Source organism: Gobius niger, assembly GCF_951799975.1.
Source record: "Gobius niger genome assembly, chromosome: 15".
In the NCBI taxonomy this organism is placed as follows: Eukaryota; Metazoa; Chordata; class Actinopteri; order Gobiiformes; family Gobiidae; genus Gobius; species Gobius niger.
The window spans coordinates 7963404-7989181 of NC_136866.1; the positions used below are offsets into that span (position 1 = coordinate 7963404).

General features: G+C 42.0%; 1 protein-coding gene across 1 annotated transcript; it reads right to left on the bottom strand.

Annotated features, from left to right (window-relative positions):
* Positions 1 to 23: 23 nt before the first annotated feature.
* LOC306974604 (low density lipoprotein receptor adapter protein 1) lies at positions 24 to 25736 on the bottom strand. The gene is made up of 10 exons (XM_079571916.1): positions 25368 to 25736; positions 12863 to 13005; positions 11290 to 11402; positions 3728 to 3842; positions 3433 to 3505; positions 2734 to 2823; positions 2110 to 2240; positions 1776 to 1810; positions 938 to 966; positions 24 to 190 (listed from the first exon to the last, which is right to left on the bottom strand). The coding sequence occupies exons 1-10, from the start codon at positions 25450 to 25452 to the stop codon at positions 150 to 152; spliced, it is 855 nt and encodes a 284-aa protein (XP_079428042.1). The 5' UTR covers positions 25453 to 25736; the 3' UTR covers positions 24 to 149.
* Between the last annotated feature and the right edge of the window lie 42 nt (positions 25737 to 25778).

Sequence of the window (25778 nt, forward strand, 5' to 3'; positions counted from 1 at the left end):
CTCACAGAAAAAGCAGTTTTGTAAAAAAAGGAGGGTAATTCTCAGTGGCCTCTCTGCAGCAGGATGAGAATACCAAAGAGATCCTGGGTGATTCACAACGGCCCGACTGCAGCTTTCGTTTTGTAGCGGCTGTGGGTTTATCGCTGTCCTCAGAGCTGCATCGTCAGGGCTGGATTGGGACTCGGGCAGTCTGACAGAGAGAAAAAAGATGGAGGTATGGATAAGTGAGGTCTACATGTAAAAATCATCACATAAAAAGCAAATACAATAAATATTTTACAAGATAATGAACTGATTGTCACTATACAAGTGGAGTAAGGCAACAAAATGTATATAAGAATAAGAAATAAGAGGTTGCAAATTTACCTTCCATTAGTCATAATTGTGAATTCTATTATAGCTAGCTCTTCTTTCTTGAAAATAATTTATAAGGATATCAGTGTGCAGGTCTGAAGTCAAGACAAATACCGAGTGAGTATAGGCAGCCAAATTAGTATGTCAGTCAATTATTAAACTCTAGACCAATGTGATGTTAAGTTACACAAAATTAACATATTTCTATGTTTTACACGCCTACAGAAAATCCTCAATAGCATAAATGTGCATCAATTTAATTAGCAGTAAATTTATGGATAGGTCTATAAGCATGAAAAATGTATAACCAGATTAAAGGCCCTACACCTGATTGTTTTGGTTGACCAGTATAGGGCCTTTATCTGTCTTTTCCGTGTAAAAACAGCTCTATTCAGACTCACCACACCAAACTTTGAAAGAGCTTGAGATGACATAAATAAGCTGTTCTCCCCCCGCCGCAGATGAATGAATGTTTTATGAGCAGGTTCACGGAATGCGCGGTTGCGGATGACAAATGCGTGGTTTTTCGAGTTATGTCTAAAAAAGAATATCTGCTGTCACATAAAACACTGTTATTACTCACCAGCGTCCATCTCCTCCACCTCCATGTTGCTGCGTGTGACAGAAGAGATCACATGACTCAGGAGAAGGGGTTCAGCCAAGTGGTCACACAGGTAAAAAAAATGCCTCTATTCAAGGACTATTCAAGTGCCCTCTATAATATTGGACATGCTGCAACTTTCTGAGGAATAGGGGTTGCCCATGTAGCCTCGTCCACATATGTTATCTCTGACTTACATTTACACTGAATTAAGTAAGTTGAGCTTTTTGGAAATGAGCCCAATAATCACTTATGGCAAGTACTGCTAGTGGTATGGCAATATTAGTGAAGAAGATAAAGGAGGAGAAGGGTCTTGATTTCACCTTGTACATTCAGTCTTAGACTCAGTGTCCAAGATAATGCTTTATATGCATCGAGGATTCAAGCTTTTCTTTTCCTTTGGTGTCACTCTGAGGGCCTGATTTACGAAGCATAGACCCACTAATAAAATTAACAATTTCTAATGATAAATCAAGTGCAACATACTATAAATTGGCATGTGCAGCATCTGGCTAACTAAATCAGGCTCTTAATGTGTATACAGTTATAATTCTCAGTTTTGACTTTAATTGGTGGGACATGTCTGCGTATCAAACAAAGAACTAAAACACATGAATGCATTCAATGATTCCAATTCATACAAATGCCCAATAATGTTCCATAACAGGTGTCCTTCTGACTACTGCAATACTGTATTCTCATCTCTGGTGAAAACAGACAAGTGAAAATGATTGCAATCTCTTCCAATCCATTCCTTTCCTCCAATGCAGCACAATACCCCCTTGTGTACTGTATACAGCAGCCGTACAAATAAGGTTACCTTGAGAAAGCATCCTCCAGACTGTCGTCCACGTCCTGTCAATGAACAATATCAATCAACATACATATAAAACTCTAGCACACTCTAGCACAAAAATAATGACTTAATGTTGGATTAAAATAGGCAACAGGAATTAACTGTCAGGACGTGTTTTGAAGATGTGTTACACAGATCCTAAAAGTACATTAGATTCACTTTTCTCTCGGTTAAATACTGCCATCTAGTGTTGTGTTTTTGTACAGCAAGTGGGATTTAAACACCACAAACTAAACAAACAGCATGACAATTCTCATTAAATACAATGATGATGCTTCTTGGTGCTTAGGTAACTTACCCATGAGTCATGTTTGATGGGGCGCCTGCGTGTGGGATTGCTGCGAGGTAATGGAGAGCTGAGTAAAGCTGCTAAAAAGGGTCTACGCACTTTCTCTTCCATTTGGACAGGCTTATGTTGTGTGTCTGCATCTACAACAGACCAGAAGAAGAGAATTTACTTAATTAACATATATTTTAAACAGTAAAGAAGAGCAAAACTTAAGGAGAGGGACTGGTTTTACACAATGCATAAATGAAAGACCCTTTGGGTTTCTTTGTCTCGAAAAGTTAGTCCATCAAACTTTCATTCTGTCTGTCTCCTCCGGCTTCTGCTGAGCGCTGGGCACTTTTTAATTGAGAGAATCCAGCCATTAGGTAGAAACACATGATTAAATCTCACTTTGCCAGAGTAACCTTATGAGGACGAAACATTTTGACCTATAAATGTCAGCGCTGCTGGAAAGTACTGCAATTCTCCTCCTCCAGGACTAATGAGCGGATTGGTATTCAGTTATTGTCCTCTAAAAGAGGAGATTGACATAAGGGAAATTTACAACCTTAATTATGAAATCATAAATCAGAGCCCTTACACTGTTAAACCGGCAGCCCTTTTTTTCTCTTTGACAAAGACAGAAACACTCACCTTCAGCAGCGCACGGCGCCTCAGTCGCCTCTGTCTGACTGTTACTGCTGGAGCACGAACAGGGGCAGATCCCAGCTTTCTTGTTTTTGTCTGTCAGGAGATCAGAACATTGTAGGCGAAGTTTGTACAAGTAGCAACTTGGATTAGATACAAAAAGAGTAAATATTCAAAATTAATGTAAATTTATTGATACATGCTGATGTTACTTAACATTTTACCACTACTGGGAAGGGTTGAATAAGTTTATGCCTGATGTATCTGGTTAAAAATGGTGTTGTTCCATTTTGTTTTTCTTTCATACACTCTTGACAAACATATTATAACTTAGACACCACACAAATCCCCCACATCCCAAATAAAGCTCTCCCTCACAGGTGTGTTATTAAAAGTTGCTAATGGGTCTACAAAAAGGGCATGCACATATTGTGGAAATGCCGACTAACACTAAAACAAACACACTTATGGCCAATAGAACTGAACTTCATAAATCATTAGTTGAACACTACAGGGCCATAATTTCTGTGCAAAATCAGCAGATGACCCTCCAGAAAGTCCAGGAGTGTTCAAATAAAGGCTGACTTAGCATTTTGAAGCATTATTGAAAAGGGAGCCAGCCCCCCTCATGGAGCTCACGGAGCCATAGTCATTAATTTGACTATTCTAGGCTAAACGTTACATCCAAGCAGAACTTGAACTTACCTTCCTGAGCGATCTCCCAAAGATCTAAAGCTACTTTGAAGGCCTGAGCCACTGTTAAGGTCACTGCCTGCGCCTGTATAGAAATATTAAGGAAATAATCAAATATGCACAGCGTTAGTTGTGGAGTAAGTTAAAATGCTGCTTCAGATGGCCAGTAAAAATGGCTATGTTCATCAATAACAGTTTCTACCACTAGATGGAGCCCTACACCAAATAAACTTCTGCGACGGCTGAAGCACTGACTGCACCATGAAGTCACAGCATTCATTACAGTATATATATGAAATGTACTTACAATTTTCCTCTTTTGACAGAGAAAGGCATGGCACTCCAGCGTCTCATTGAACTGACTTTGGGACACATAGGCGAACACCTTGTCCTGAGTTTTATCAGCTGTGCAGTAGGAGATTCTGGAAAGAGAACACACATTCTATTGGTAGTTGTTACAGACCTGGGGGGAATAAAAGAACAGGCACCAGAAATACAAACAATACATGAATACACTATATATACCACCAAGAAGTTCTGGGTTTCCTTTTTTCATTTGGAAAGAGAGGCAATCAGCGGGGGCCGGTTATGGATGAGTTTTGGTTCATGATTATTCTGCTGTATTATGCTGATCAAGTCCCACAACTGAAACTTCTGGAGTTAAGAGTTAGACTAATGATGAGCAGCAATATGCAAAAAGGCTGCAAGGTTTAATTAAAGTCGGGTGAAGAAAGTTTAGCTCCATCAACTCATTCGGTGCCATGATGATGAATATTTGAGGTTTAGGAAAAGGGCTTGCGACTGCAATGTGGCTGTCTGACGGAGTAAGTGTAATTTGTTATTTTACTTTCTTTACAGATGATTAAAATAGGAACGAGGGTCCACATTCACAACATCTTATAGCAACTGTATGAGCCAACTTTTGACCCACCCTGTATATTCTGAGCTTATATTTTACACCCACTGGTTAGAAATCCATACCCCAGAACCCAATACTATCACTTTGCTGTAGAGGTTAGATTGGATAGGTTTTTCTTGCAACACAAGCTTTATTTCCCCAATGTGATCGTCTTTCTTTTCATGATGATGATGCATGCATTTTGTTCAACCAGCAGCAATTCCCAACAGGGCTTTCAATGTGTGTCACCTTAAAATACTACATAACAATGCTGTTTCGAGAAATGTGTCACACTTTTCTCCGACACTGCAGACTTTTTGTTGCGGTGACATGGAAACCTTTTTATGCCAAAATGAAACTGACTGTAGCACTATATCAATTAGTCACGTGAATCTCAATTTGTGCTTCTCCAGGAATGCTACAGTCTGCAGATCTATGCTTACAGGAGACAGCGCTATATTCTCATTTATCCCACCAAGCTAGACCATGGGCACACACAGCTCAATGCACATGACACACGCTTCCACAATCCCCAAATCCTAACAGTTATGAACTTTCAGGGAGAAATACTGTCTAGGCCTGTCACAATATAAAATTTGAAGTGTGATATTCTGAGGCAGGAAAACATCCACACCACTTGATGCCACTGAAACTAACTGGAAAAAATGGAAATCTCCGGAATATAAAAGTACGTATTAACAAATCCTTTACAACACACAAGTTACAATTAACATGAAACTTAATAAAACAATTGATGTTGGTAAAATTGTTCATATATCACAAAAAAAAAGTATTGTTCATCTGTCATTTATTGGAATACAAGTTGATTTAGTATAACGAAGAAGGAGAAGAAGAAGAAGAAGAAGAAGAAGAGGAAGGAGGAGGAGAAGCAGTAGAAGCAGGAGGAGGAGGCGGAGAAGAAGAAGGAGAAGAAGAAGACGGAGAAGAAGCAGGAGGAGGAGAAGAAGGAGAAGAAGAAGAGGAAGAAGAAGGAGGAGAAGAAGCAGGAGGAGGAAGAGGAGGAGAAGAAGAAGAAGCAGGAGGAGGAAGAGGAGAAGAAGAAGAAGAAGAAGCAGGAGGTAGTGAAGAAGAAGAAGAAGGAGGAGGCGGAGAAGAAGAAGAAGAAGGAGGAGGCGGAGAAGAAGAAGAAGAAGAAGAAGGAGGAGGCGGAGAAGAAGCAGAAGAAGAAGGAGGAGAAGAAGAAGAAGGAGGAGGAGGCGGAGAAGAAGAAGGAGGAGGCGGAGAAGAAGAAGAAGAAGGAGGAGGCGAAGAAGAAGAAGAAGGAGGAGGCGAAGAAGAAGAACAAGAAGAAGAAGAAGGAGGAGAAGAAGCAGGAGGAGGAAGAGGAGGAGAAGAAGAAGAAGCAGGAGGAGGAAGAGGAGGAGAAGAAGAAGAAGCAGGAGGAGGAATAGGAGAAGAAGAAGAAGAAGAAGCAGGAGGTGGAGAAGAAGAAGAAGAAGGAGGAGGCGGAGAAGAAGAAGAAGGAGGAGGCGGAGAAGAAGAAGAAGGAGGAGGCGGAGAAGAAGAAGACGAAGGAGGAGGCGGAGAAGAAGAAGAAGAAGGAGGAGGCGGAGAAGAAGCAGAAGAAGAAGGAGGAGAAGAAGAAGAAGGAGGAGGCGGAGAAGAAGAAGAAGGAGGAGGTGGAGAAGAAGAAGAAGGAGGAGGCGAAGAAGAAGAACAAGAAGGAGGAGGCGAAGAAGAAGAACAAGAAGAAGAAGGAGGAGAAGAAGCAGGAAGAGGAGGAGAAGAAGAAGAAGCAGGAGGAGGAAGAGGAGAAGAAGAAGAAGAAGGAGGAGGCAGAGAAGAAGAAGAAGAAGAAGGAGGAGGCGGAGAAGAAAAAGAAGAAGAAGGAGGAGGCGGAGAAGAAAAAGAAGAAGAAGGAGGAGGCGAAGAAGAAGAAGAAGAAGAAGAAGAAGAAGAAGAAGAAGAAGAAGAAGAAGAAGAAGTTTTAATTGCTTTTGGAGGTAGGGTAAACCAGAGTAACAGGCCTAATACTGTGACTGTAATGTAAACTACTAGCCTACCGGACCATGTTCATCAAAATACACTAAGGCCATAACACACACTGCACCTGCAATAACACAGGACAACACCCATCCACTGCACCACTGTTTCACTCTTTTACCCTCCAGTCGAAGATACAGGTCACTCAGATACAACAGAGCACATGCCCCACAGCCAACAACACACTTAACAAGTAGTAAGTAACGCTCCCACAGTGACATCTGTATTATTGTCATCAACTGCTGTCATAATGTCATGCTGTCTGTTTGTAATGTATATTCGTGTGTGTCCTGCTTGTACTACTGTAAAGATGAATTACCCCGTGAGGACAATAAACCAAATTAACTAACTAAGCCTAATAATTCACTGTCGATAAAAATGCTATATGATTAGATGTGCAGCAAACAATGTCTGCTTTCACTGAAGGACAAAACTATTTTCATTCCCCCCCCCCCCCCCCCCATGCACAGATCATACTGAATTTTACATGCATTTCCTGTATGTGGCACAGATCAGCTTCAGCTCTCTGGGTCACAGCCTCACAGACTGTCGTGTGCGAACTCGTCTCAGTCAAAGGCTGTAATGTATTCTGTGTTGAAATGTAGATTGTTTGTGTTGCCTTGTTCCACTGATGATTGACCCACATTGCAAAGCCCAGGACGCCCCTCGCTCTCGCGTGAGCCTCCTCCCAGTTTGAACTTATATTTGGGCCTTAATTGGTGCGAAAGAAGCAGAGGGGAAGTTAAAGGCCTGACCTATTTATATGTGGAAAATACAAGAAGAAGACGCTGGCTGATCTATGGGAAAAATAATGAACGTCTCTCTCACTGGTAATGCATATTTTAACAAATAATGGAACTCAGTCACGCCATCACTCTCATAGATATATGTAAATATTCCTGATTTATTCTTATGTGCAGATACATTTGATCATAACATTATTTACATTACCAAATGCAGTAAACCAAGAAATGGATAGAAAAAAAAACAATTACCATCAGAACAATGGGTTTCCTCAATATTTTACCAAGAAAACAGGATCAGATTGGACACTGTGTTGTTGTGTCGATTTTTCATCCTTTTCTCAAAAGAAAATCGCTTTCAAACTATAGCAAAAGATGCAGGCAAAAAGACAAAGGAAGATGCACGCGCAAGAATATAAAGGTCATGGATTTAGCAGAGCCGGAACAAAGGCAATCTATGCATTCATTCCCCACAAAACACAGACAATAAAAATCAATCTCACTCACAAGCACTGCATCTCAGAATAAAAATGTCATACTTTTCTTTTTTTTTTCTTTTTTTCCCCCACCGCTGATGCACAAATTCGATACAAATAACTGACAGGGAGCGAGGAACGGCCCAAACAACAGAAGCCGAGCTGTCAGCGGGCATCACATCTCCAAAGGGGCTCCACTCTTTGATCCGGCGCCGGTGTTGGAAAAATATTTTAATATAAATTCACTTCAAAGCCTCTTTCTGTTTTTCTTCGCCTAATGAAGAAAATGCTTTTGCGATTTGTATGACCTCACCTGTCGTCACCACAAGTCAAAAGCGATGTAGGGAATGGGGAGGACGATATAACTCGGCTGATGAAAAGCTGTTATGGTTGAGATTCGCGATCCCAAACATGTCAGGGTTGTTTGGCAGGCGGGGTGTCAATCCAAACCTTTTGGGCCGGTTTTTGATTTCTGCGATTTAGATGCAGCTCAGCCCCTAGGAGAGCTCCTGACAGAATATGAATGACACCAAACCAGATGGAGCAGCCGCCTGTCTCCCTCTGCTCATTGAGAGACATTAGGATCAGGCTGCATGCTTTTGGAATAATTAACTGCGATTATTTACGTGTTACAGAGAGGAAGTCTAGCGCTGATTACAAATTAAAGACTTGGCCCCACTGAAAAAAAGACCTGCTTGGAACAGGAGCCGCTGTCGTGTTCATTTCTATTTTTCCGTGACCTTGGTTTTGCATGTTTTATGTATTAATAAAAATGTATTCCCTGTGAGCATGTAGTGAGATTTTATTGCCTCCCCTACAACACACTATTAGCTCTTTTGTGTGTATGTGTGTTGCTTTTTATTACTTGTTATTCATTTGTTTTATACTTAACCTGAGAAGACCCACTAAGATTCATTAACTTTTACAGGGGGGGGGGGGGCTCCATAAGAAGAACCACTCTGCTATCTCACATCATCCATCTATAGCACATTCAGAAGGAAAAGGGGGCCGTATGAAAAAGTGAGGCGGCAAATTAAACGCGATGTCAACAACTGCGAGCTGCGAGGAAGTCCGCCGGAGCTAATGAGGAAGGACTTAAATGCCACTGATCCCGGGTGATACTGCGCCTCCTTTTGTCTATGAGCGCGTGCCTGCGCTGGGCTAGTGGGTCATGAATGCGAGGGTCCCATTTCCGACGCACAAACTAAGTCTCCTTTTCTTGTTCTTCCTCCCTCGCTAAGCCCTGCCCGAGGGAAACCGCCTGTCCCCTGGTAAGTATGAATACACAATTAGATCAACAAACACACACACACACACACACACACACACACACACACACACACACACACACACACACAGAGATCTGCATACACACACTCCACATGTGCACGTGCCATATGGGGAAAAATATGTATCTCGTCGGATGAGTTTATCCAGACTTTCCTTCACCCTTCACTTGGTTTAGCTTGGGCAATAAATGGATTATGAGCACACAAAAATAAGACAAGCATGGTCTCTGAAGGGGGTAGGGCTCATGTGGAGGGTAAATCAAACCCCGGTAGGAATGCTGTTTTAGGTGAATGTTATAAACAACTTTAAGAGGGCTGAATAATGAGAAAATATAGATAAGAGAAAAGCGGTTTATGGAAATTAATCCACAAAGGTAGGTCTTAGGTTTTTCAGAATAACTTATGAACAAGGTATGACTTATCAAGAATAAACAAAAGATCAAAGCATTGACTATATAAATGTTTTAGACATGACAAAAACAAGGCTCAAATGTAGTTATTTTAACCATGTGTTGGTCCTCATTATTTATTATTTTTACTTGTTTTGACACATACATTATCACAAGATTAAAAATAGTTAATGAATATTGCATTTTCCCCCATGTTGTGCAGAGTCTAAGTACTTTTTATACGATTTCACATAAAAAAAACAAAAAAAAACATTGGATTATTACAAATTAATCTGTGAACAATCCCAGAAATATTTCCGGTTTTAACAACTGATAATGTATATAGAACGCTTTGCCCATTATGTTACATGTCATTGTATCATTTGTTCAGTGAAGAAAGTACCTAAAACAGATTTTAATCCAGATGTCATTTGCCTACTATAAAAGTTTTCTATTTGAATTAATATCATATAACATTTTTCAAAGCCTGACAAATGTAATTATATTTAGACATCCAAACCATTGTGAAAAAGAGTTCAAAGGCATAATTGATTCCCCAACCCTGCAGTGTGCTGCCAGTGATAAGTCACAGTGAGCAGACCTCCTCCATGCGGCCCGAGTCTATCAGTGGTTATAGAGGGATCAGAGGCCAGACGTATGATATTTACACTGTAAGCCTCCACTACACAAAGCCAGCTCTGTATTACAGGAGGCTGCTATCTAGAGAGAAGAGAAAACAACCCGACACAACATGCCACGGTGCCTTTGGTTGGACTGAATCAATTGGGATACTGCTGGGAAAGGTTATCAAGCAGAGAGGCAGGCGATCTTCCCAGCATCCCTCACTGCCCTTCTGTTATTGCATTGATCCAACAGAAACGACAGGACAGGGAAAAAAATAGCTGCTATTAATCCCAAGCTTAAACAAAGAACAATGCAATCTGATATGCTTGATGAAGACGAGGGTAATAGAGTTAGCAGGAAGTGAATTGATATAGGCCATATCTTTACAATTATATACTGTATGAGATGTAGGTTACTCGACCTGTACTACAAAGCCATAGAAGAGTTCACTGGCATTGACGATAATATTTCATCAAATTTTACATTGATCCATCCATGAGTGATTTACCAAGTGAATCCCACACATAACTACAACAAGCTCCTCAGTACGTCTACCTATGAATCATTTCTCAGTACTGAAGTGGACACATCATATAATATAACTGATAACTGAGGCCTAAAACCATTTATTTAAAGGGACTATACAGAGTTTAAAAATGTTAAAATCCCCCTACATGTTTCAGCAATGTCCTAATGTGTAGAATGAGCTCAGACCTGTTCACCACAACTGCCTCTAAAACCCTGCACTGTCACTCAAAAAGGTCTTAATTCGGGTCCGAAGTGCCGTCATGCACGAGTTTAATATAGAAGGTGCAGTTATGTATATGTTACACGTATGACCTGAGGTGGCAGTAGTGAGTATAAAATGGCTAACTTGCATCTAGCCCCTTTAAGCAATAGAATTTGAAATAATGTCCATGTAAAGAAAACACTATAAGGGTGGGCTGGCCAGGGGCCTAGAGCACCCTCTGCAGACAGTAGTGAGAATGACACGTTATAAAACACTGAAAACAAGCTTTCACTTTCAACGGCATGCTACCAAATCCATTCCAGAATGGACACATGTTGATCGCAGAATGGGTCCGGTGATGGATAAAATGTTTTCTGTTCCCTGTACTACGTAACAACCAGGAATAGAAATTGGAACGACCAAAAATGTGTCAAAATGCATGAATGAAACAATATACTACTCCAGCTCTAATGTATTTGATGAGGAAACAATGTTATGACATGGTGAAAACCTCAAAAAGCTGATTTGCAAAATATGTCTTCTTTAAGTACAAGACTCTAGTTAATTTCCATGTTAATGTAGCTAACACTGGTGCTTTGTTGCATCATATATTAAGCCGTTTAATCTACTGTATTTCAGGTTGCATAATAAGATATTCTACAGCACATCATGCACAAATATGGTCATTCTATCATCACAAAATCTAAGCTCTTTACCTGTAAATAGAGACATTTTCTATGAGGTCAGCGGTCTCTGTGTCTGTGATGACGATGCCTTTGGGTGAAACTGTGAGCGTGACTTTTCTGAACTTCTTGGCGCTGGCCCGGGCCTGTGGAGATCAAATAAATACACGCACATGAATCTTTATAGCCTTTGGTATATTGTCCAAGAAATCATGTCACAACGCACATCTAAGACGATTACTTGTGACTGAATCCCAAGAATGTTGCTACTGTGGCCATTGAGCAAAAAAAAGGAAAAATGGACCAACCCGTGAGCGAGTTGTCCCAGAAATGCGTCTGGATTATGAAAAGTGACAGCGGGAGAAAAGCGGGCAGAATGAGAGGCTTGAGGTCGGATCTGGCAGGCGGCGTGTCCCCCTGCTGCTCTGCTCCATCTGCGCTAACACATTAATAGCATAATAGCGCTGAGCTAGCGGTCTGTGGGAGCGCCTGTTGACCTCTTCATTATACATTTAGCTGATAATGAGGGAAGGATTTCAACTCTTTAACAGCATTTGGGCTCTTTTGATATACTCTCTGCAGGCAATGGCACAGCAGTTTTTATAGCTTGAGAGCAGTCTTTGCCAAAGTTAGTTTAAGATAGTGCAGGATGGCAGAGGGGTTAGGGGCCCTGGACTCCCAGCTAATGTGTATTCAAAGATCTTGCTATAAAAAATTAAAAAAACAAGTCAAGAATGCATGTCCTTGGGTAGACACTACAAAATCTCAATAATCGTCAAGGCAAAGTGAATTCTATTTTGGTTGATCTGTGCAATACACTCAACATTTCTTAACAGGACTGCTGACAATGAGGCAGAGCCGCGATGAAAGGGCTCCACTTTTGCAAAACTAGGACTTTTCAAGGACGACACGCTGCCTCAATGCCCTGGAGAAGAACCGCAAAAAAATGTGCCACGCTTAAAACAAGTGACATTGTATTATACAGTACATGGAGACAGACTGTGGCAGCTAATTTATGTGATAGTGATAACCACATTTTCACTGCTGTATTTGTGTCAAGCCACAAGGCAAAGAAGGGGGGGGGGGGGGGGGAAAGAATCTGTCAAGTTCAGATTCACCAAACGGAGTCTAACATTTGGTCCTTGGGTCTTGTCTTATCGAGCCCATAAAGCATAAGGGGAAGTCACAGTAATTGTCTTCAAGGTTGCAAGCAGAACAAAGTGTATGCTTTTACAGGGGCCAAAAATTTTGCTCTTATGGTTGGTAGATTTACAGAGGTTGAGCGTAACAATTAATATACTTGGTGCTGACTTGATAACATTTGTCAAAGTTGCCTTTTTCCCTCCGTTAAAGTCACCAGAGATAGAGCGGTGGCGCGGATTGAGGGTGCGATTTCACTCAAATCCACCGGAGACTTTCTATAAAAAGAATCTGTGTAATTGATCTTCAACTTGCCACTCTGTGCCTTCAACATTTGCATGCAAGCTTTCAAATCAGTCCAAAGTGAAATATACTACGCCTGAAAATTCTGTCTCACATGATATGAATAATGCAACAAGGATAAAAGTGTAAAAATGCTCCGTTAAGCTGCAGATTATTGACTCACTGTGGCCACGATCCGGCGTATGGCTGCTGAGGCCATGTCCTCTCCTTTGGGCTGTCCCACCAGAGTCATCCCCAGGTATTTGACGTTGAACACCATGCCCTCCAGCAGAGTCTCCTTAGTGTCCGTCCAGTTCTCTGGCAGCTCTGTTGACAAATGAAAAAAGAACATTACAAGAACATCATCCAAAGTCCTAATATAGACGGCAAGGGAACAGTGTTTACAAGCCAATACGCACAATGTTAAAAGTTCACATACATTATCAGGCTTGTGAGCAGAACCGACACAATTATATCTACAGAAGGTGGGATGTGTTGTTCAGAGATAGTTGTGTCCAGCCCATGTACAGCAGCAGAGCGAGGTCAGCTGTGTTCTGAGCTTATGCAGCCCTTTTTGCACATGCTTTTAGGATAAAACATCACTCTCTTCTATCACACTGGAATCTATGAAAACAATCACACACACACACATACATACATACTGTAACATAAAGAAACATGAACTATTTACAGCATTGTGTTGTTTACAAAGCCCTGTGCAATGAAAAGTTGGCAAAAAGCATCACAAGTAGACAAAGCTATGAATAGAAGCACTTGGCGATACAAAACACTGTTATACAATGTGTCTTCTTATATACTGTATAAAGCACAAAACCGTACACAGAACATGCAGTATTTAGCAGAGAACAGAATATGCTACATTTACTCAAAGGTTGGCAGCAACTGTTAGATATACTGTATAACTAATGTGATTCACAACTATTATTTACAGATCAGGGTCAAGTGCAAAACTGCGAGCAACTGATATTTAGTAGAGCTGCGTTTCAGGGCCTGAATGCAACACATTAATACAAGTGGAGGAATATCGAACTGTTTGCTGACAAGGATTGCGTTGTAATTCGGATTAGATTTGCAGTCTTGTTTCAAAAGCAAGATTCAGTTCACAGTGAGCAGGACAAGGAACATTTGAAAGACTGAAATAGGAACGGCTAAACTAATACAATTGCGACCATTATTGACCAGCCCTGTGAGGCAGCTTCTGTTGTAATACTGGCCTTGATTTGATCTGATTGCAGTTTATTTTTCAGCCCTATTACACAGTGCATTGCTACAAGCACAGCACTATCACAAGACTGTTTTTGTTTTGTTTTTTCCCCCTGCAGTGGAAAATTAGAGTGGATGAAAAGTATACTATTGAGATTTTCATTATAGCACTTAGCTTTCAAGAAGACTACTGTGCTCGACGTCTAAAATCTCTTTAACACCTGTGCAACTGTCCAAGTGCTCGCTGATATTGGCTGGATTGGAGGGGCTTAGATTGACAGATAACATTCACATGGCATTTACAGGGAAGCAAATACACAGAGTAAAAGCCTCAAGCTGACTGTGTCTAACTTTTTGCAAGAAGAACCACAGAAATGGTTTCTCCAAGCACTACTAAACAGGATACCAGTTCGATAATAAACTAGGGTTGAAGCAGGTCTAGTTCTGGAATAAAAACTAATTAAAGAAGGCAAGGTAAGGGTGTTTTATTGTAGAGCACAATTCCTATCTCAAAGTGCTTTACACAACAAGAAGGATGTGTTAAATAAAAATGTCTCTAATCTAATCGAACTGCAGTGAAGCTCGAGTAGGCTAACCCCGTGAAGCTGCCCACGTTTCTCCACTGGCGCCATGCCCCTTACTGGACTGGCACGTCTGTCATTGGCAGGTCCCGTGCAGCTGTGGAGCGGCGCCTTACAGCAGGGAGCAGCAGCGTTTACACAGCTTCCAATGAGCCTGAATTATTAAACCATCTTCAATCACACAACGGGCGTCCGCTTCAAACCCAGAGAAGGCGTTTGATGTTATTAAATGTGACGTGGTGGATGGGTGCTGAGATGCCGCGGGCAATGAGGAACCCTTGCGTTGTATTTGGGCTAAGAAATGGTAGTAATTGTTCTTCTGAGAATCAATTATAAACTTCATTTATTTCGCTGTCGCGCACGTGAATGATGACAGAGGCCAGAGATGAGGCTTGGATGAGAATAGAAATCATTATGTTTAGTCTGGGCTAGGCGATATATGACATATTTTCCCCTCATATTAATCAATTTCTATTCGTGCAGTTTAATTTGAATGTATTTATTTACAATCTAAAACCCCTATGATGGCAATTGAGGCTTGAGATTTCAATTGATAGCATAGTCCTGCGCTAAGTGGACAAAATGTGCATGGTCCATGTTGTGAGATGAATTATTAAGAAGACCCATGTTTTTGCCGCGGGGTTTCCAATGGACTTCTCCCTAAAAAAAAGAAGCGGTTAAATGTTTAATGAGTCCAGCTTGAGTCCAAAGATAGAGGGGACAGTTACACAAGGAGTCGTGCGTTTCTATTTTGCATGTAAAAGGCTGAGATATGGTGCAATAGAGACACTTGTACATACATTTGAACATACTGGGAACAAAACATAAAGTTACTTTTACCAGAGCATGCATTTGAAGTATTATAAAAACTGTAAGTTGTAAACATAGCACAAGCAGTACAGGCCTAATAGCAGCCTTAGCTATGGTAGCATCCACAGTCACTGGTCTAGTAGCCAGCAGTAATTGTAGTAAGTAACGGCAATCGTAGTGGCAGCAGGAAGACTGGATCATGTTTTTTTGAAGGCATTACATAAAGCCACAGAGAGTTTCTTGCGAGGTGAAGCTACTCTTGACCAGTTTTGATCAACTCCTGCACCCAATCATTGGCCCTTGCTTGTGTTGCTCCCCTCCTTCTGGACAACCTGCCCGAGAGCCCACGCTTAATGTGTCCACCTGCAAACACAGGTGAGCAGGGCAGGATTCTCTCAGAAACTCCTGCCTCACTCACCTCACCTCACACTGCTGTGGGGCTAGGGGGTTGTCGCTGCACCAGCAAGATCCGTGTTTATACAGTATAGCCAATCTGTGCTCCGTGTGCATCTACTGTGGGGAGGTTGTGTGCAGCAGGTGATTTAATTTGAAAGTGCTGACAGGATTAGGGAGAGGATGCCCCGCTGCTGCTACCCTGATGACGCGCGTTAATAAAGAGATGCCTGGCAACGCTTCACACCTCCACCCCAGCTGAAAAGTGCCCTGATTTTTATTATTCTCTCATTCCGGATGCTTTTAAACACCTCACGGAAAGCGACGCATAGCACACAACAGATGCGAAGAGAAAATATAGCAGAGTAACAAAGCGGACAATGTTTATAAAGAGCTGGCATGTGTAGTGATCCACAGCAGCTGACGGGAGAAAAGGCAGCGTTTGCACTCTGCGGTCCCTTCAGCGCCATGCAGTCATCACCAGCTGTCTCCCTCTGCTCCATGTGCCTTTAATTCATTTACACAGGCTAAAAGGGTTTTCTTCTCTCGGTTTCTTTTGCAGGAGAATCTTGATAATGCAAACAATTGACATAATACAGTACGCAATTATGTCTATTTATATATAGCTAGTCTAATAACAGCAATGTAAAAGCTTTGGCAAAAAAAACAGTTAACATGCCAAAGTAAAGACGATTTGTTGTGGCTGATAAGGAGCGTGGTTTATGTGTTTGCTAAGTTTTGGAAGTTAACTAAGTTTTTGCATATAAAGTCTGTGCGAGCCAAGAAACATTCATCTGTTCCTCCTCCACATTTATCCTGAAGATTGTGGCCTTATGCTCCACTCATTCAGTAGAACTTTGAAATCTAGGACGCCACCTTGACTGAGGAAAATAGGCCGCACTTTGAGGGGAGCTGGTGGGCTGCTGCTGCGGCGGCGTGGGTGTGGGGGGCGGTATGGTTAGTTGGCTTTCAGACTCTGCCTTAAGGGAAGTTAATCTAGCCCATCCTTCCAAGATCTTGTGCTTCACTACAAACCATCCATCACTCCTTTTCCGGGACCAGACTTTCCTTTAAACACAAGACCAACTGTGATCACTCAGTAACTTTGCATAAAATACCACTTATTTCCAATGGAATTTCAAACAGTGCAATTAACAACATAGAAAAACTATCCTGACAAGCCGATGGATCAAACAACCCGCGTTGCCGTAGCGACCGCGTCTCCGTCACCACTCTCATCCGGCAGCAGGAGGCGGTACCTGCAAAGTCTATTACTGAACGCCCTGGCCCGGCTTCAAAGGGAACTACAAAGCACCTAAAGTGTGAAGGAGAATTATTTAAAGCCCCACTACGTAACACTTCACCCAAAAGGTAGGATAAAGCACAAGCATGTATTTTCCTGTGGGTTTTTTACTGATGAAAATTAACATCCATCTTCACTGGCCTCTCATCAGACCTGACCTGTCCCTTTGCCTGGAGCGGGACATCACCAGCTAATTCACAGAAAAGTGCTGCTTTGACTACAGACATGAGGCATGAACTCATTATACATACAGCTTCTCTTGTGACGCAGCAACATAAATCCTGTAAGGCTCCGCAATGTGGTTTTAAATTGGAATCCACTTAAACTTTATATTCATGGGTAACTATCCACTTGCAGCTATGTTTTATTGATATAATACCACCCACCAGATTGGATACTTTGACAATCAAGTGGAGAGAAAGAACTAAAGGCATTTTGTGCGCAGTAAACTCCAGCACTACATTATGCACAAGCGTTTGGTAAACACATCAACTGATTCCATAATGTTTCTGATTTGCATGACATTTCTGAAATTTCTGTCGCTCAGAAGCTTTTCAGTCTGGGACAAAAAGAGCAACAGTCGGAGGAGACAGTTAGTGGTGCAATATATTCACAGGAGACAGATGTTGCTTGTGTAAGCGCGACATCCTATGATTCATACGGAGTTATGAAAGGACAAGGATGGAGTCTATGGGGACAGGCCCCTGGCTGAGTTCACGGCAGGCACTCAGCGATTTACTTTTATGTCTGTTACTCTTTCTTCAGTATAAAGTCATCCCCAACAATGGGGAAACAAAACACAAAACATGTCTTTCTAACTTCCTAACACCTCGCTCATCAATTCAAAGGCCAAGGCTTGATAAAGTCAGAGGTGAGGAACTGAGAGATGGGCTGATTCACATTCTCTGCACACATGACAACAAGAGTGGAAACAACATCTCTTCTTAAAGCTTATGGTATATTGTATTGTTCCAGTGGGGAGCTTCGAGATTGCAAACTACTCTGCCGCTGTAGCTGTAGTTTGTATTCAGTAGGATCTCCAGTAATCTGTAATTTATCAGCTTGCCCTTTTTAATTTTTCTGCTTTATTTCCCTTTCCATCTAAGCCCTTAATTAAAATACAGTATCTCTGCTCTTACTTAGATTAGTGCTTCTCAAGGGGCGGGTAGGGACTCAAAAGTGGATCACAGGCTGCAGGACCATTATCTGTGAGGCAAATGGGCTGTGGATAAACGGGTGGGTCTTAAACCTACAGTACATGAGCTGAGAAATGACTTAGACAGTCACCATTCGTTCTATTAGCAAAATATGTACAGTTACAATTAAGCGGTAAATTGAAGCCTTTAACATGTATAATTAAAGTGTTAAAGCATGTGCATGATCTGCATAAGCTGTTTTGGACAGACACATCATTCCCCCCCCCCCCCCCGGAGTCTGCCATCCTCATCAACTGCGTTATAAAACACTTTGTACTAACAGGTGGGTCAAAACGCTTTCTTGAAAAACAAAACAAAAGGAAGACAGCACTTTGAGCAGCATCTATTTTAAGGGCACCTTCAAAAATCGCTGATGTTGTTTGGACATCTCTAACTGATGAGGGCATCCCAGAGGATCCCCCTTAATGCGATGAAGCACTTTAGAGCAGTCCAGCTGAGAGATGGATGCTTGTCTGATCACTGGATACCTTCGACCTCTCTGCACTGTGTCTGTCCTGCATCAGGTTAAATCAATACCAGAGCTTAGGCAGGGCAAACAAAGGCATATAGGTCTGATGGAGGGAAAAAAAAATGTTGGTTGAAATGTTTGTATTTCACTGTATATTTTTTTCTATCTTCACTTTTTCTCTCATACTATAATAGTTCAACGTTACCAAAGTAAAAATCATAATATCAAAGTAGCACAATGTTGGGAACTTTGGGGACTCTAGATTTAAAATGTATGTTTTAAAATCAAGACACCATTTACCCACAGTGTGCATTAGGGGTGGGCCATATCGTACGGCAGATTGTTATCGCGATATCATTTTTTGATGTCGTTGTCATTGTTAATATCGTTGTGGACATGATATAATTTATGTTACACTCAGCTCCATCAGAGCAGCATAAAGTTTTTAAGTAACTTCCCCATTATATCGTGATATAGATATTTGGCCATATCGCATTGCCCTAGTGCGCATTTCAAACTTTTCCAGGAGCATTCATATTTGAGAAAATTCTAAACCAATACTTGAATCATGTGCATTTCAGAAGATGTTTGCAGAAGTATTAACTAGAATAATTGAGGCTTTACACAAGAAGATTCCATGCATACAGGATTTCTTCTGAATATGTTTGCAAACTCAAATGCTCAAACTGGATCAGCCCGGTGTTGCTCCCTCGGTCCCTCCAGATGCCGTAAGTTAAATGTCAGGGATAGGGTGAAGGCAAGTCTTGATGCCCTTAAAGGAGGTGAAAAATCTAGCCATACATGTGCTCAGGGGGGGGGGGGATAATCTCACATCGACTGAATGTGGATGTAATCAGTGAACATGGGTACATGGGGACATACTGTATGTACGCTCTCACTAAACCTGCAGCAACCGAATAACTTTGCCTGCAGTGCAATGAACGCTTTAGAGACAGGACCTCTCCATTTCCTGGTGTTGCATAATTCACTTCTCTGAACCGAGGTGGTGCTTGTAGGTGTCAAAACCCCTATGGAGATACCGCATAAAACAGCATCCGTCTGGAAAGTGCAGCATTATACACAGAAGAAAGTTTCAAATAGGTTAAAGTGAATTGCCGCAATAACAATTCATAAACTGAATGATGCCATAAAAATAGATGGTTTGTCAAAAATATATAAGCCATGAAGTGTGTAATATAGTGTCCATATATCACAGCTCCCAGTAGGACCATGGACAAAATCGATAGACAATATGACGTGGGCTGACTTTAATAACACCAGGCTGAGGGTTTAAAATCAATTCTGGTGGGACCCAACAGAGAGGAAAATACACTCCCTTCAATAGTTACAGGCACAGACAAGTGAAATGGTGCCGTCTTTAGAAACAGATATGAGCAAGCTATGGGCAACATGGTGTGAGAAATACTGTAATCCTGGTTCAGTCGAAGAATGAGCCACTGACACAAATTCCCCTTTTTAATCAACACTGGACACATTGGATGAAGTTATTCTCCTTTCATCATCCCCATAGCATTATTTTATTCATCTACGTGTATAAACCATAATGACACTTTCACCCCAAATCACTTTCCTTCAGATTAAGATCAATAAGATAATATAATAAGATAATTTTGTTTAAATTGTTTAGGTCTAATTTTTTACCAGCATTTCCAGTTATGGCAAGCAGCGATATTCAGTGAGGTATCTGATTTAGAGACTGGGTTGCGCGTCGATTAGTATCTGAGTATCGATTTTTTCAACACCCCTGTAAGTCAATGTGTTGTGCTGTCCTTAAGTATTCCAAACAATTAGCACTTGAGTTGAGACTGCTTTATTTTTACTAGCATCACTTGATGTTACTCACTCCATTTATTTATTCATCAATAAATAAATCTACCGATTTGCCTTCATATCTTATTTGACTAGTCACTTGTCTTCAACTAATGGAGGCAAATCAGCCTCTGAACCATCCATCAGACCTGCCTGTGATATATATGAGACATCTGCTGATCTCTGAAATACTAAATCTATTGGACATGGACAGGTTCCTCTTCACCATGAAAACTCATTAGCAGCACTTTATCGCTGCATCTCTCCTCGCTCAGACTCTGGCTCTGAGGATGTGAGCGTGAATTATGCAGAGTAAAGATGTGAAATCTGTCCTGTGAAATCACGCTGTAAGAGACTGCGGATAAGCTAAGCTTGCGCATTTAGTCAAGGTTATGGGATGGGGTCTGGGGAGATGGGTATCTTTTGTTTTGGGAAGGAGACTACAAGAAAAATCTGCCTTTTTGTCACAGCATTTTAGTGTACTTTGGCTTTAGGAGGAGCCAACAAGTTACACCGATAAATACAAAATGACTGGGCGGCTTAGACATTCTCGCCTCACGTGAAAAAGGTCCTGGGTCAACAGTTTGCATGTTGTCCCCATCGCAGTGTGTGCTTCTGTTTGCCCCACCAAACTAAATCATGTACGACAAACAGTGATCAATCTACTCCTTACGAAAAGACTTAACATCTCCATACTGGGACAAGAAAGTGCTAATTGTAGTCTAAACTTTAAACCTAAATGTCTCAGAAGACCCCTCCTGGAACCGCTACCTTAACGTGGTGGAGGGGTTTGAGCATCCGAATGATCCTGGGGGCTCTGTTGTTGGGGGCTTCGTGCCCCTGGTAGGGCCTCCCATGGCAAACAGGTCCTAGGTGACGGGTCAGACAAAGAGCGGGTCAGAAGCCCCTTATGAGAGACCAACAGGCCCACTTAATCGTGAGGCCGTCCTTCTGTGGACCCACCACCTGCAGGAGGAGCCATAAGGGGCTGGTGCAATGTGATTTGGGCAGCTGTTGACCCGGCAACGGAAAAGTGGAAGAAGATGGATGGATGGATCTCAGAAGAACTACTCAGAACACAGATAGAACGTGATAAATGGTAGGAACTCAGTGTCGGCTCTAGAAAACAATGACATAGGGTGCGCCAGTGTTTCAGAGGGGTGCAAAGAGATATCGTCATCATAAAGTACGAGGTTGCAATGCTCCCCTTAGCACCTTCTTAGATCCAGGCCAGAGCGAACTCTAGATGAAGGTAAAATGGGAAATGCACCTCCACATAATTAAAATCTACGTCTTTTATATGCTAATCTCACCTTACCTGCAACTCCAGCCCTCAGTGCTGCTGTCAGTCTATCCAAAGTGACATTTAAATTTGCCCTTGTGAGCTAAATACCACTAGTATGGTAATTCAATTGGTTAATGAATACATTAGCTGAAGGTTAAAAAGCAGAGTAATCCAGTATTAAGCCTATATCAAAAGATGCTTAATTCCCCATCACAAGACAATCCCACATCACCACTGAGTATCATCTCCTCATCTTTATCATGCAAAGCTCAGGAATCCCCCCTTTAACAAAGCTAAAGCTCCACCACCATGGCTGACATCCACTCCTTCATTAACCGCTCTATTCCCACAATGCCTTGCTTCGTGTGCAGGCAGCATCTATCTAACTCACGGGCTGCTGAGTCTTAACGAGCCATCCCAAGATAATTGCTCCTGGAGGGTCCCGGACTAAACCATACCCCCCATACTCCTGAATGTCTCTCTGTCAAGCCCCTGTCAGCTCCTATGCAAGCCCTGGGGCTGACAACACTGACGGAGCTCCCAGCGAGGACAGGAAGAGTCAATGCAGTCCACTAATTTCACAACACGCTTCCAGCGAGACACACGAGTCTATGTTTTGACATTTTCACTTAAACAGCAGTTAGTTAGTGTCAAACACAGGGGTGATTAAGTGAAGCAAGCAGCCTAGCAGTGCTGTATAGTGTCATCAGAAACATGGAGTATACTATATATATATAATAACTAGGGCTGGGTACCGTTAAACGATATATACAGTATTGAAAAAAGAGTTTAGGTACTGCTGGTATCGGGAATAAAAATATAGAAAGCAAGTGCCGAAAAAATATTATATCATTAAAGATCAAGTTTTTGTTGTTGTTGGTCCAAGGACAGCATTAAAGAAAGTGACTTGTGTATCAACATAAGCAAGACAATGGTGTCAGAATGGCCAAATTACAATTTAAATATAATTTGTATCATCCACAAAACCAATAATGTTTTCTTTGGACAGGATTGTCAGTGGTGCAGCCTGGTACTGGTTATATCCATCCTGATTTCCAAGCACATCCTATCAATGTGTTCCAGGGCAGGAAACTTCTATCCCATTGCCCACTCAGAGCATAAAAATGTGACTAGTAATGATAGAGTGAGAATATGGAGAGGAAAAAAAAAATCTAATTATAATTAAAAAGCTGCATAAAAACAATAAGGTACGGACCACATGGAAATTAGGAGTGGCGAGAAACAGGGCACAAATGAATAATGTGTGAACTGGAAAACATTTACCCCTAAACAGGTGTCTGTAGAAGGCTGCAGTCAACGACAGCTGCTTTCACATGAAGAGGCTTAATGCATTTTGTGCACAATACCATGCATCAATACAGCTCTATAGTAAACTCAAGACAATTAGGTGTTGATTATTGTTGTGTTCATCATCAATGAATCAATTGAGCCAGAGCAGAAAAAGTGAGAGGGAAAAAGCTGGTGAAGTCTAAAGAAGGAACTGCATGTGTATTTGAATGTGCAAGTTTCATACGAGGTGCTCTAAAAGTCATCTGTTTGCCTTGATTGTGGGTCTGATCTTCCCTGAGTGACTGAGGGTATAAAGGCTACAAGAGCAGACATAATGCTTTCTGAAGTGATCTGAAATTGCCGTAAGAACCAGCGCAACAGCAACACTGGTATTTTCTATTCAGTTCATGTCACAGGCGTTGCTCCTGGGCCTGTTCCAAAGCGTGCTTTTAAAGAGATGCGGACTTTACACTGTGGACTGTGTCCTTGGCACCAAGGGCAAGTGTGGGGTCTGCGGAGCGATGACAGGATCTAAGGGGAAGGCTAGGTCTCTGGGCGCCTGCTGTGTGCTCTTCAGTACCATTCAGTACCTCTGACTTCCACAGATGACAATGGCGGGTATTGTGGGTCTATAAATAAAATCACTCAGAGTTCCCCTCTTTAGTAGTTTTTAACACAGTTCCATGAGCTTTTGACATCGAATCTCTTTCATTTCTAAACAAATGTCTGGAGCATCAATAAAATTTTGATAAGACTGTTATCACTAAGTACAATACTAAACACCATAGATAATTTGTTAGCCAAAACAGAAAATGCTGCACACTCACAGATTCCCTGTTTGTTAATTTGTCGGGCATTATATTCTTTTCCAGATTCTCAAAATCGCTTTATAATTCCATGCAGACTCAAACTGGCTTGACCCCGTGTGACTCCCTGCTGTGTTAATAATACAATATGCATTTGTTTTAAATAGCACTTTTCTGGACACTCAAAGACGCTTTACATTGCATTATTCATTCACTCCAAAATAGTGGTGGAAAGCTACTATTGTAGCCTCAGCTGCCCTGGAGTAGACTGACAAAAGTGTGGCAGCTCATCTGCGCCATCAGCCCCTCCGGCCACCACCAACCACTTGACCTTAGCTGAGCCTTAGCTTTGCACCTCAAAGACACTGTCCAGGCACAATAAGGGTCTTGCTTACCTTATTCTTCCCTGTTCATCCCATATAAAACCACCTCTGCACAGAGAGGTATTCGACAACACCCTTACCCTTACTTGAAATCAACAACAAGGCAGGAAAAGCACAGCGCAGAGGTTTCAAATGTGACACAGGGAATAACTTTCAGGAGAGTGTGCTGTTGGGATGTGTCAGCTTTTCTTATCTTCAATGTTGAGAAAGAAGATTGCAGCGGTTTCTCCCCAGCTGAAGCATTGTAAGCCACTGAAGTCAAACTCAACAGTGAGTGCTTGAAATAATTACAACCCACAATCACAAACTCTCATTAGAATGTTAATCCGAAGAGGAAAAGCTTGCATTTAACTTCAAACTGTTAATTCAATCAGTGTCACTGTAAAAAAAAAAAAAAAAAAAACATAAACAAATGGCACATGGTCATTGAATGTGCAGAGATCCAGGTCGAGGCAGAACTCGCAGGCTCCTGTTTATGTCAGTGAGTTGTAGTAATTGGCTGTGTAGCTGTAGGGGAGCGTTCAGAAAGCACTTCACACATCAATAAGACAGCAGAGCCCTATAGCACCAGAGCACACTGATGGAGACAAGAGGCCTGGGCACTGACCCCGCACCCACAGGCCCCCAGCTATAGCAGCTTCGAGGAAAAGGGTGGTTTCACATCGCTGATTTGGATTTGAGTGATGTTAAACAGCCCTGTAAATGCACTGACTACCTTTTAACCAAAAAAAAAGATCCTCAAAAGCATCTAGATAATAATTAAACCTGGCCATTTCCTCTTCTGTGGTTTTGGGTTGCAAGTGATGCTGATGGTTGCCATGGTAACAGAAAGTCCACGCAGTGCCTTGTCCAGCGCGAGGATGCTTAGATAAAAAGTTAAGTAGGTCTGCTGTAGTGCCTGTGGTGCCAGGAATATCTAGTTCTTTACATCGCAGTTATGCAATTCGCTGCATAAACACACACTTTTAGGATATAGGTAGGGTGATGTTGTCAGATGGTTGGCAACCTTTAAAGCAAGAACATTTTCTAAACATTTAATGCACAGGCGAACAGTGGCTAAACCAGCAAAGGCAGCATTCAATTCCTGAAAGAGCAAACATTTGGAAAGGTGTGACTCACTCTCGTGTTTGGAAGTTCCCCATGTGTGGCGCGGAACTCCGGGGCTCTTGATGATGGCTCGTCCGGCGGATTTGAGCGCGTCCATCCCGGGGCGTGTGTGCTCTCCTCCGCAGGTGTCTCTCCACTTTCCCCCAGTCCGGGCAGAGAACTAAGAGCAGCTCCACTTTCCCCAGTCCCGAGCGGAAAGCAGCGTACAGCAGGAAGCGCGCTACTGTGGAGGATGCGCAAAACAAGCTGCAGTTTGTCACCGTCCTACGGGGGAGACTGAGGCTGAGGCAGAGCAGCCCACAGACTGTACTCGCAGCATCGCTCCTAAACTTAAGGGCGTGTCCTATCAACCCGGTGGGATGGTCTGCTTTAACAATATACCGTCAATGGCTTTATCATCTCTTTTATGAGCGCGACCTTAAG

Bases quoted from the DNA above. Each gene is read 5' to 3' on its own strand.
- LOC306974604 (XM_079571916.1), bottom strand. From the start codon at position 25,452: ATGGACGCGCTCAAATCCGCCGGACGAGCCATCATCAAGAGCCCCGGA. The intron at 2,241-2,733 runs GTGAGTGTTTCT...GGTCTGTTGTAG, and splicing joins GGCGCCGTGCGCTGCTGAAG to ATGCAGACACACAACATAAG. The intron at 1,811-2,109 runs GTAAGTTACCTA...GTTCATTGACAG, and splicing joins CCATCAAACATGACTCATGG to GACGTGGACGACAGTCTGGA.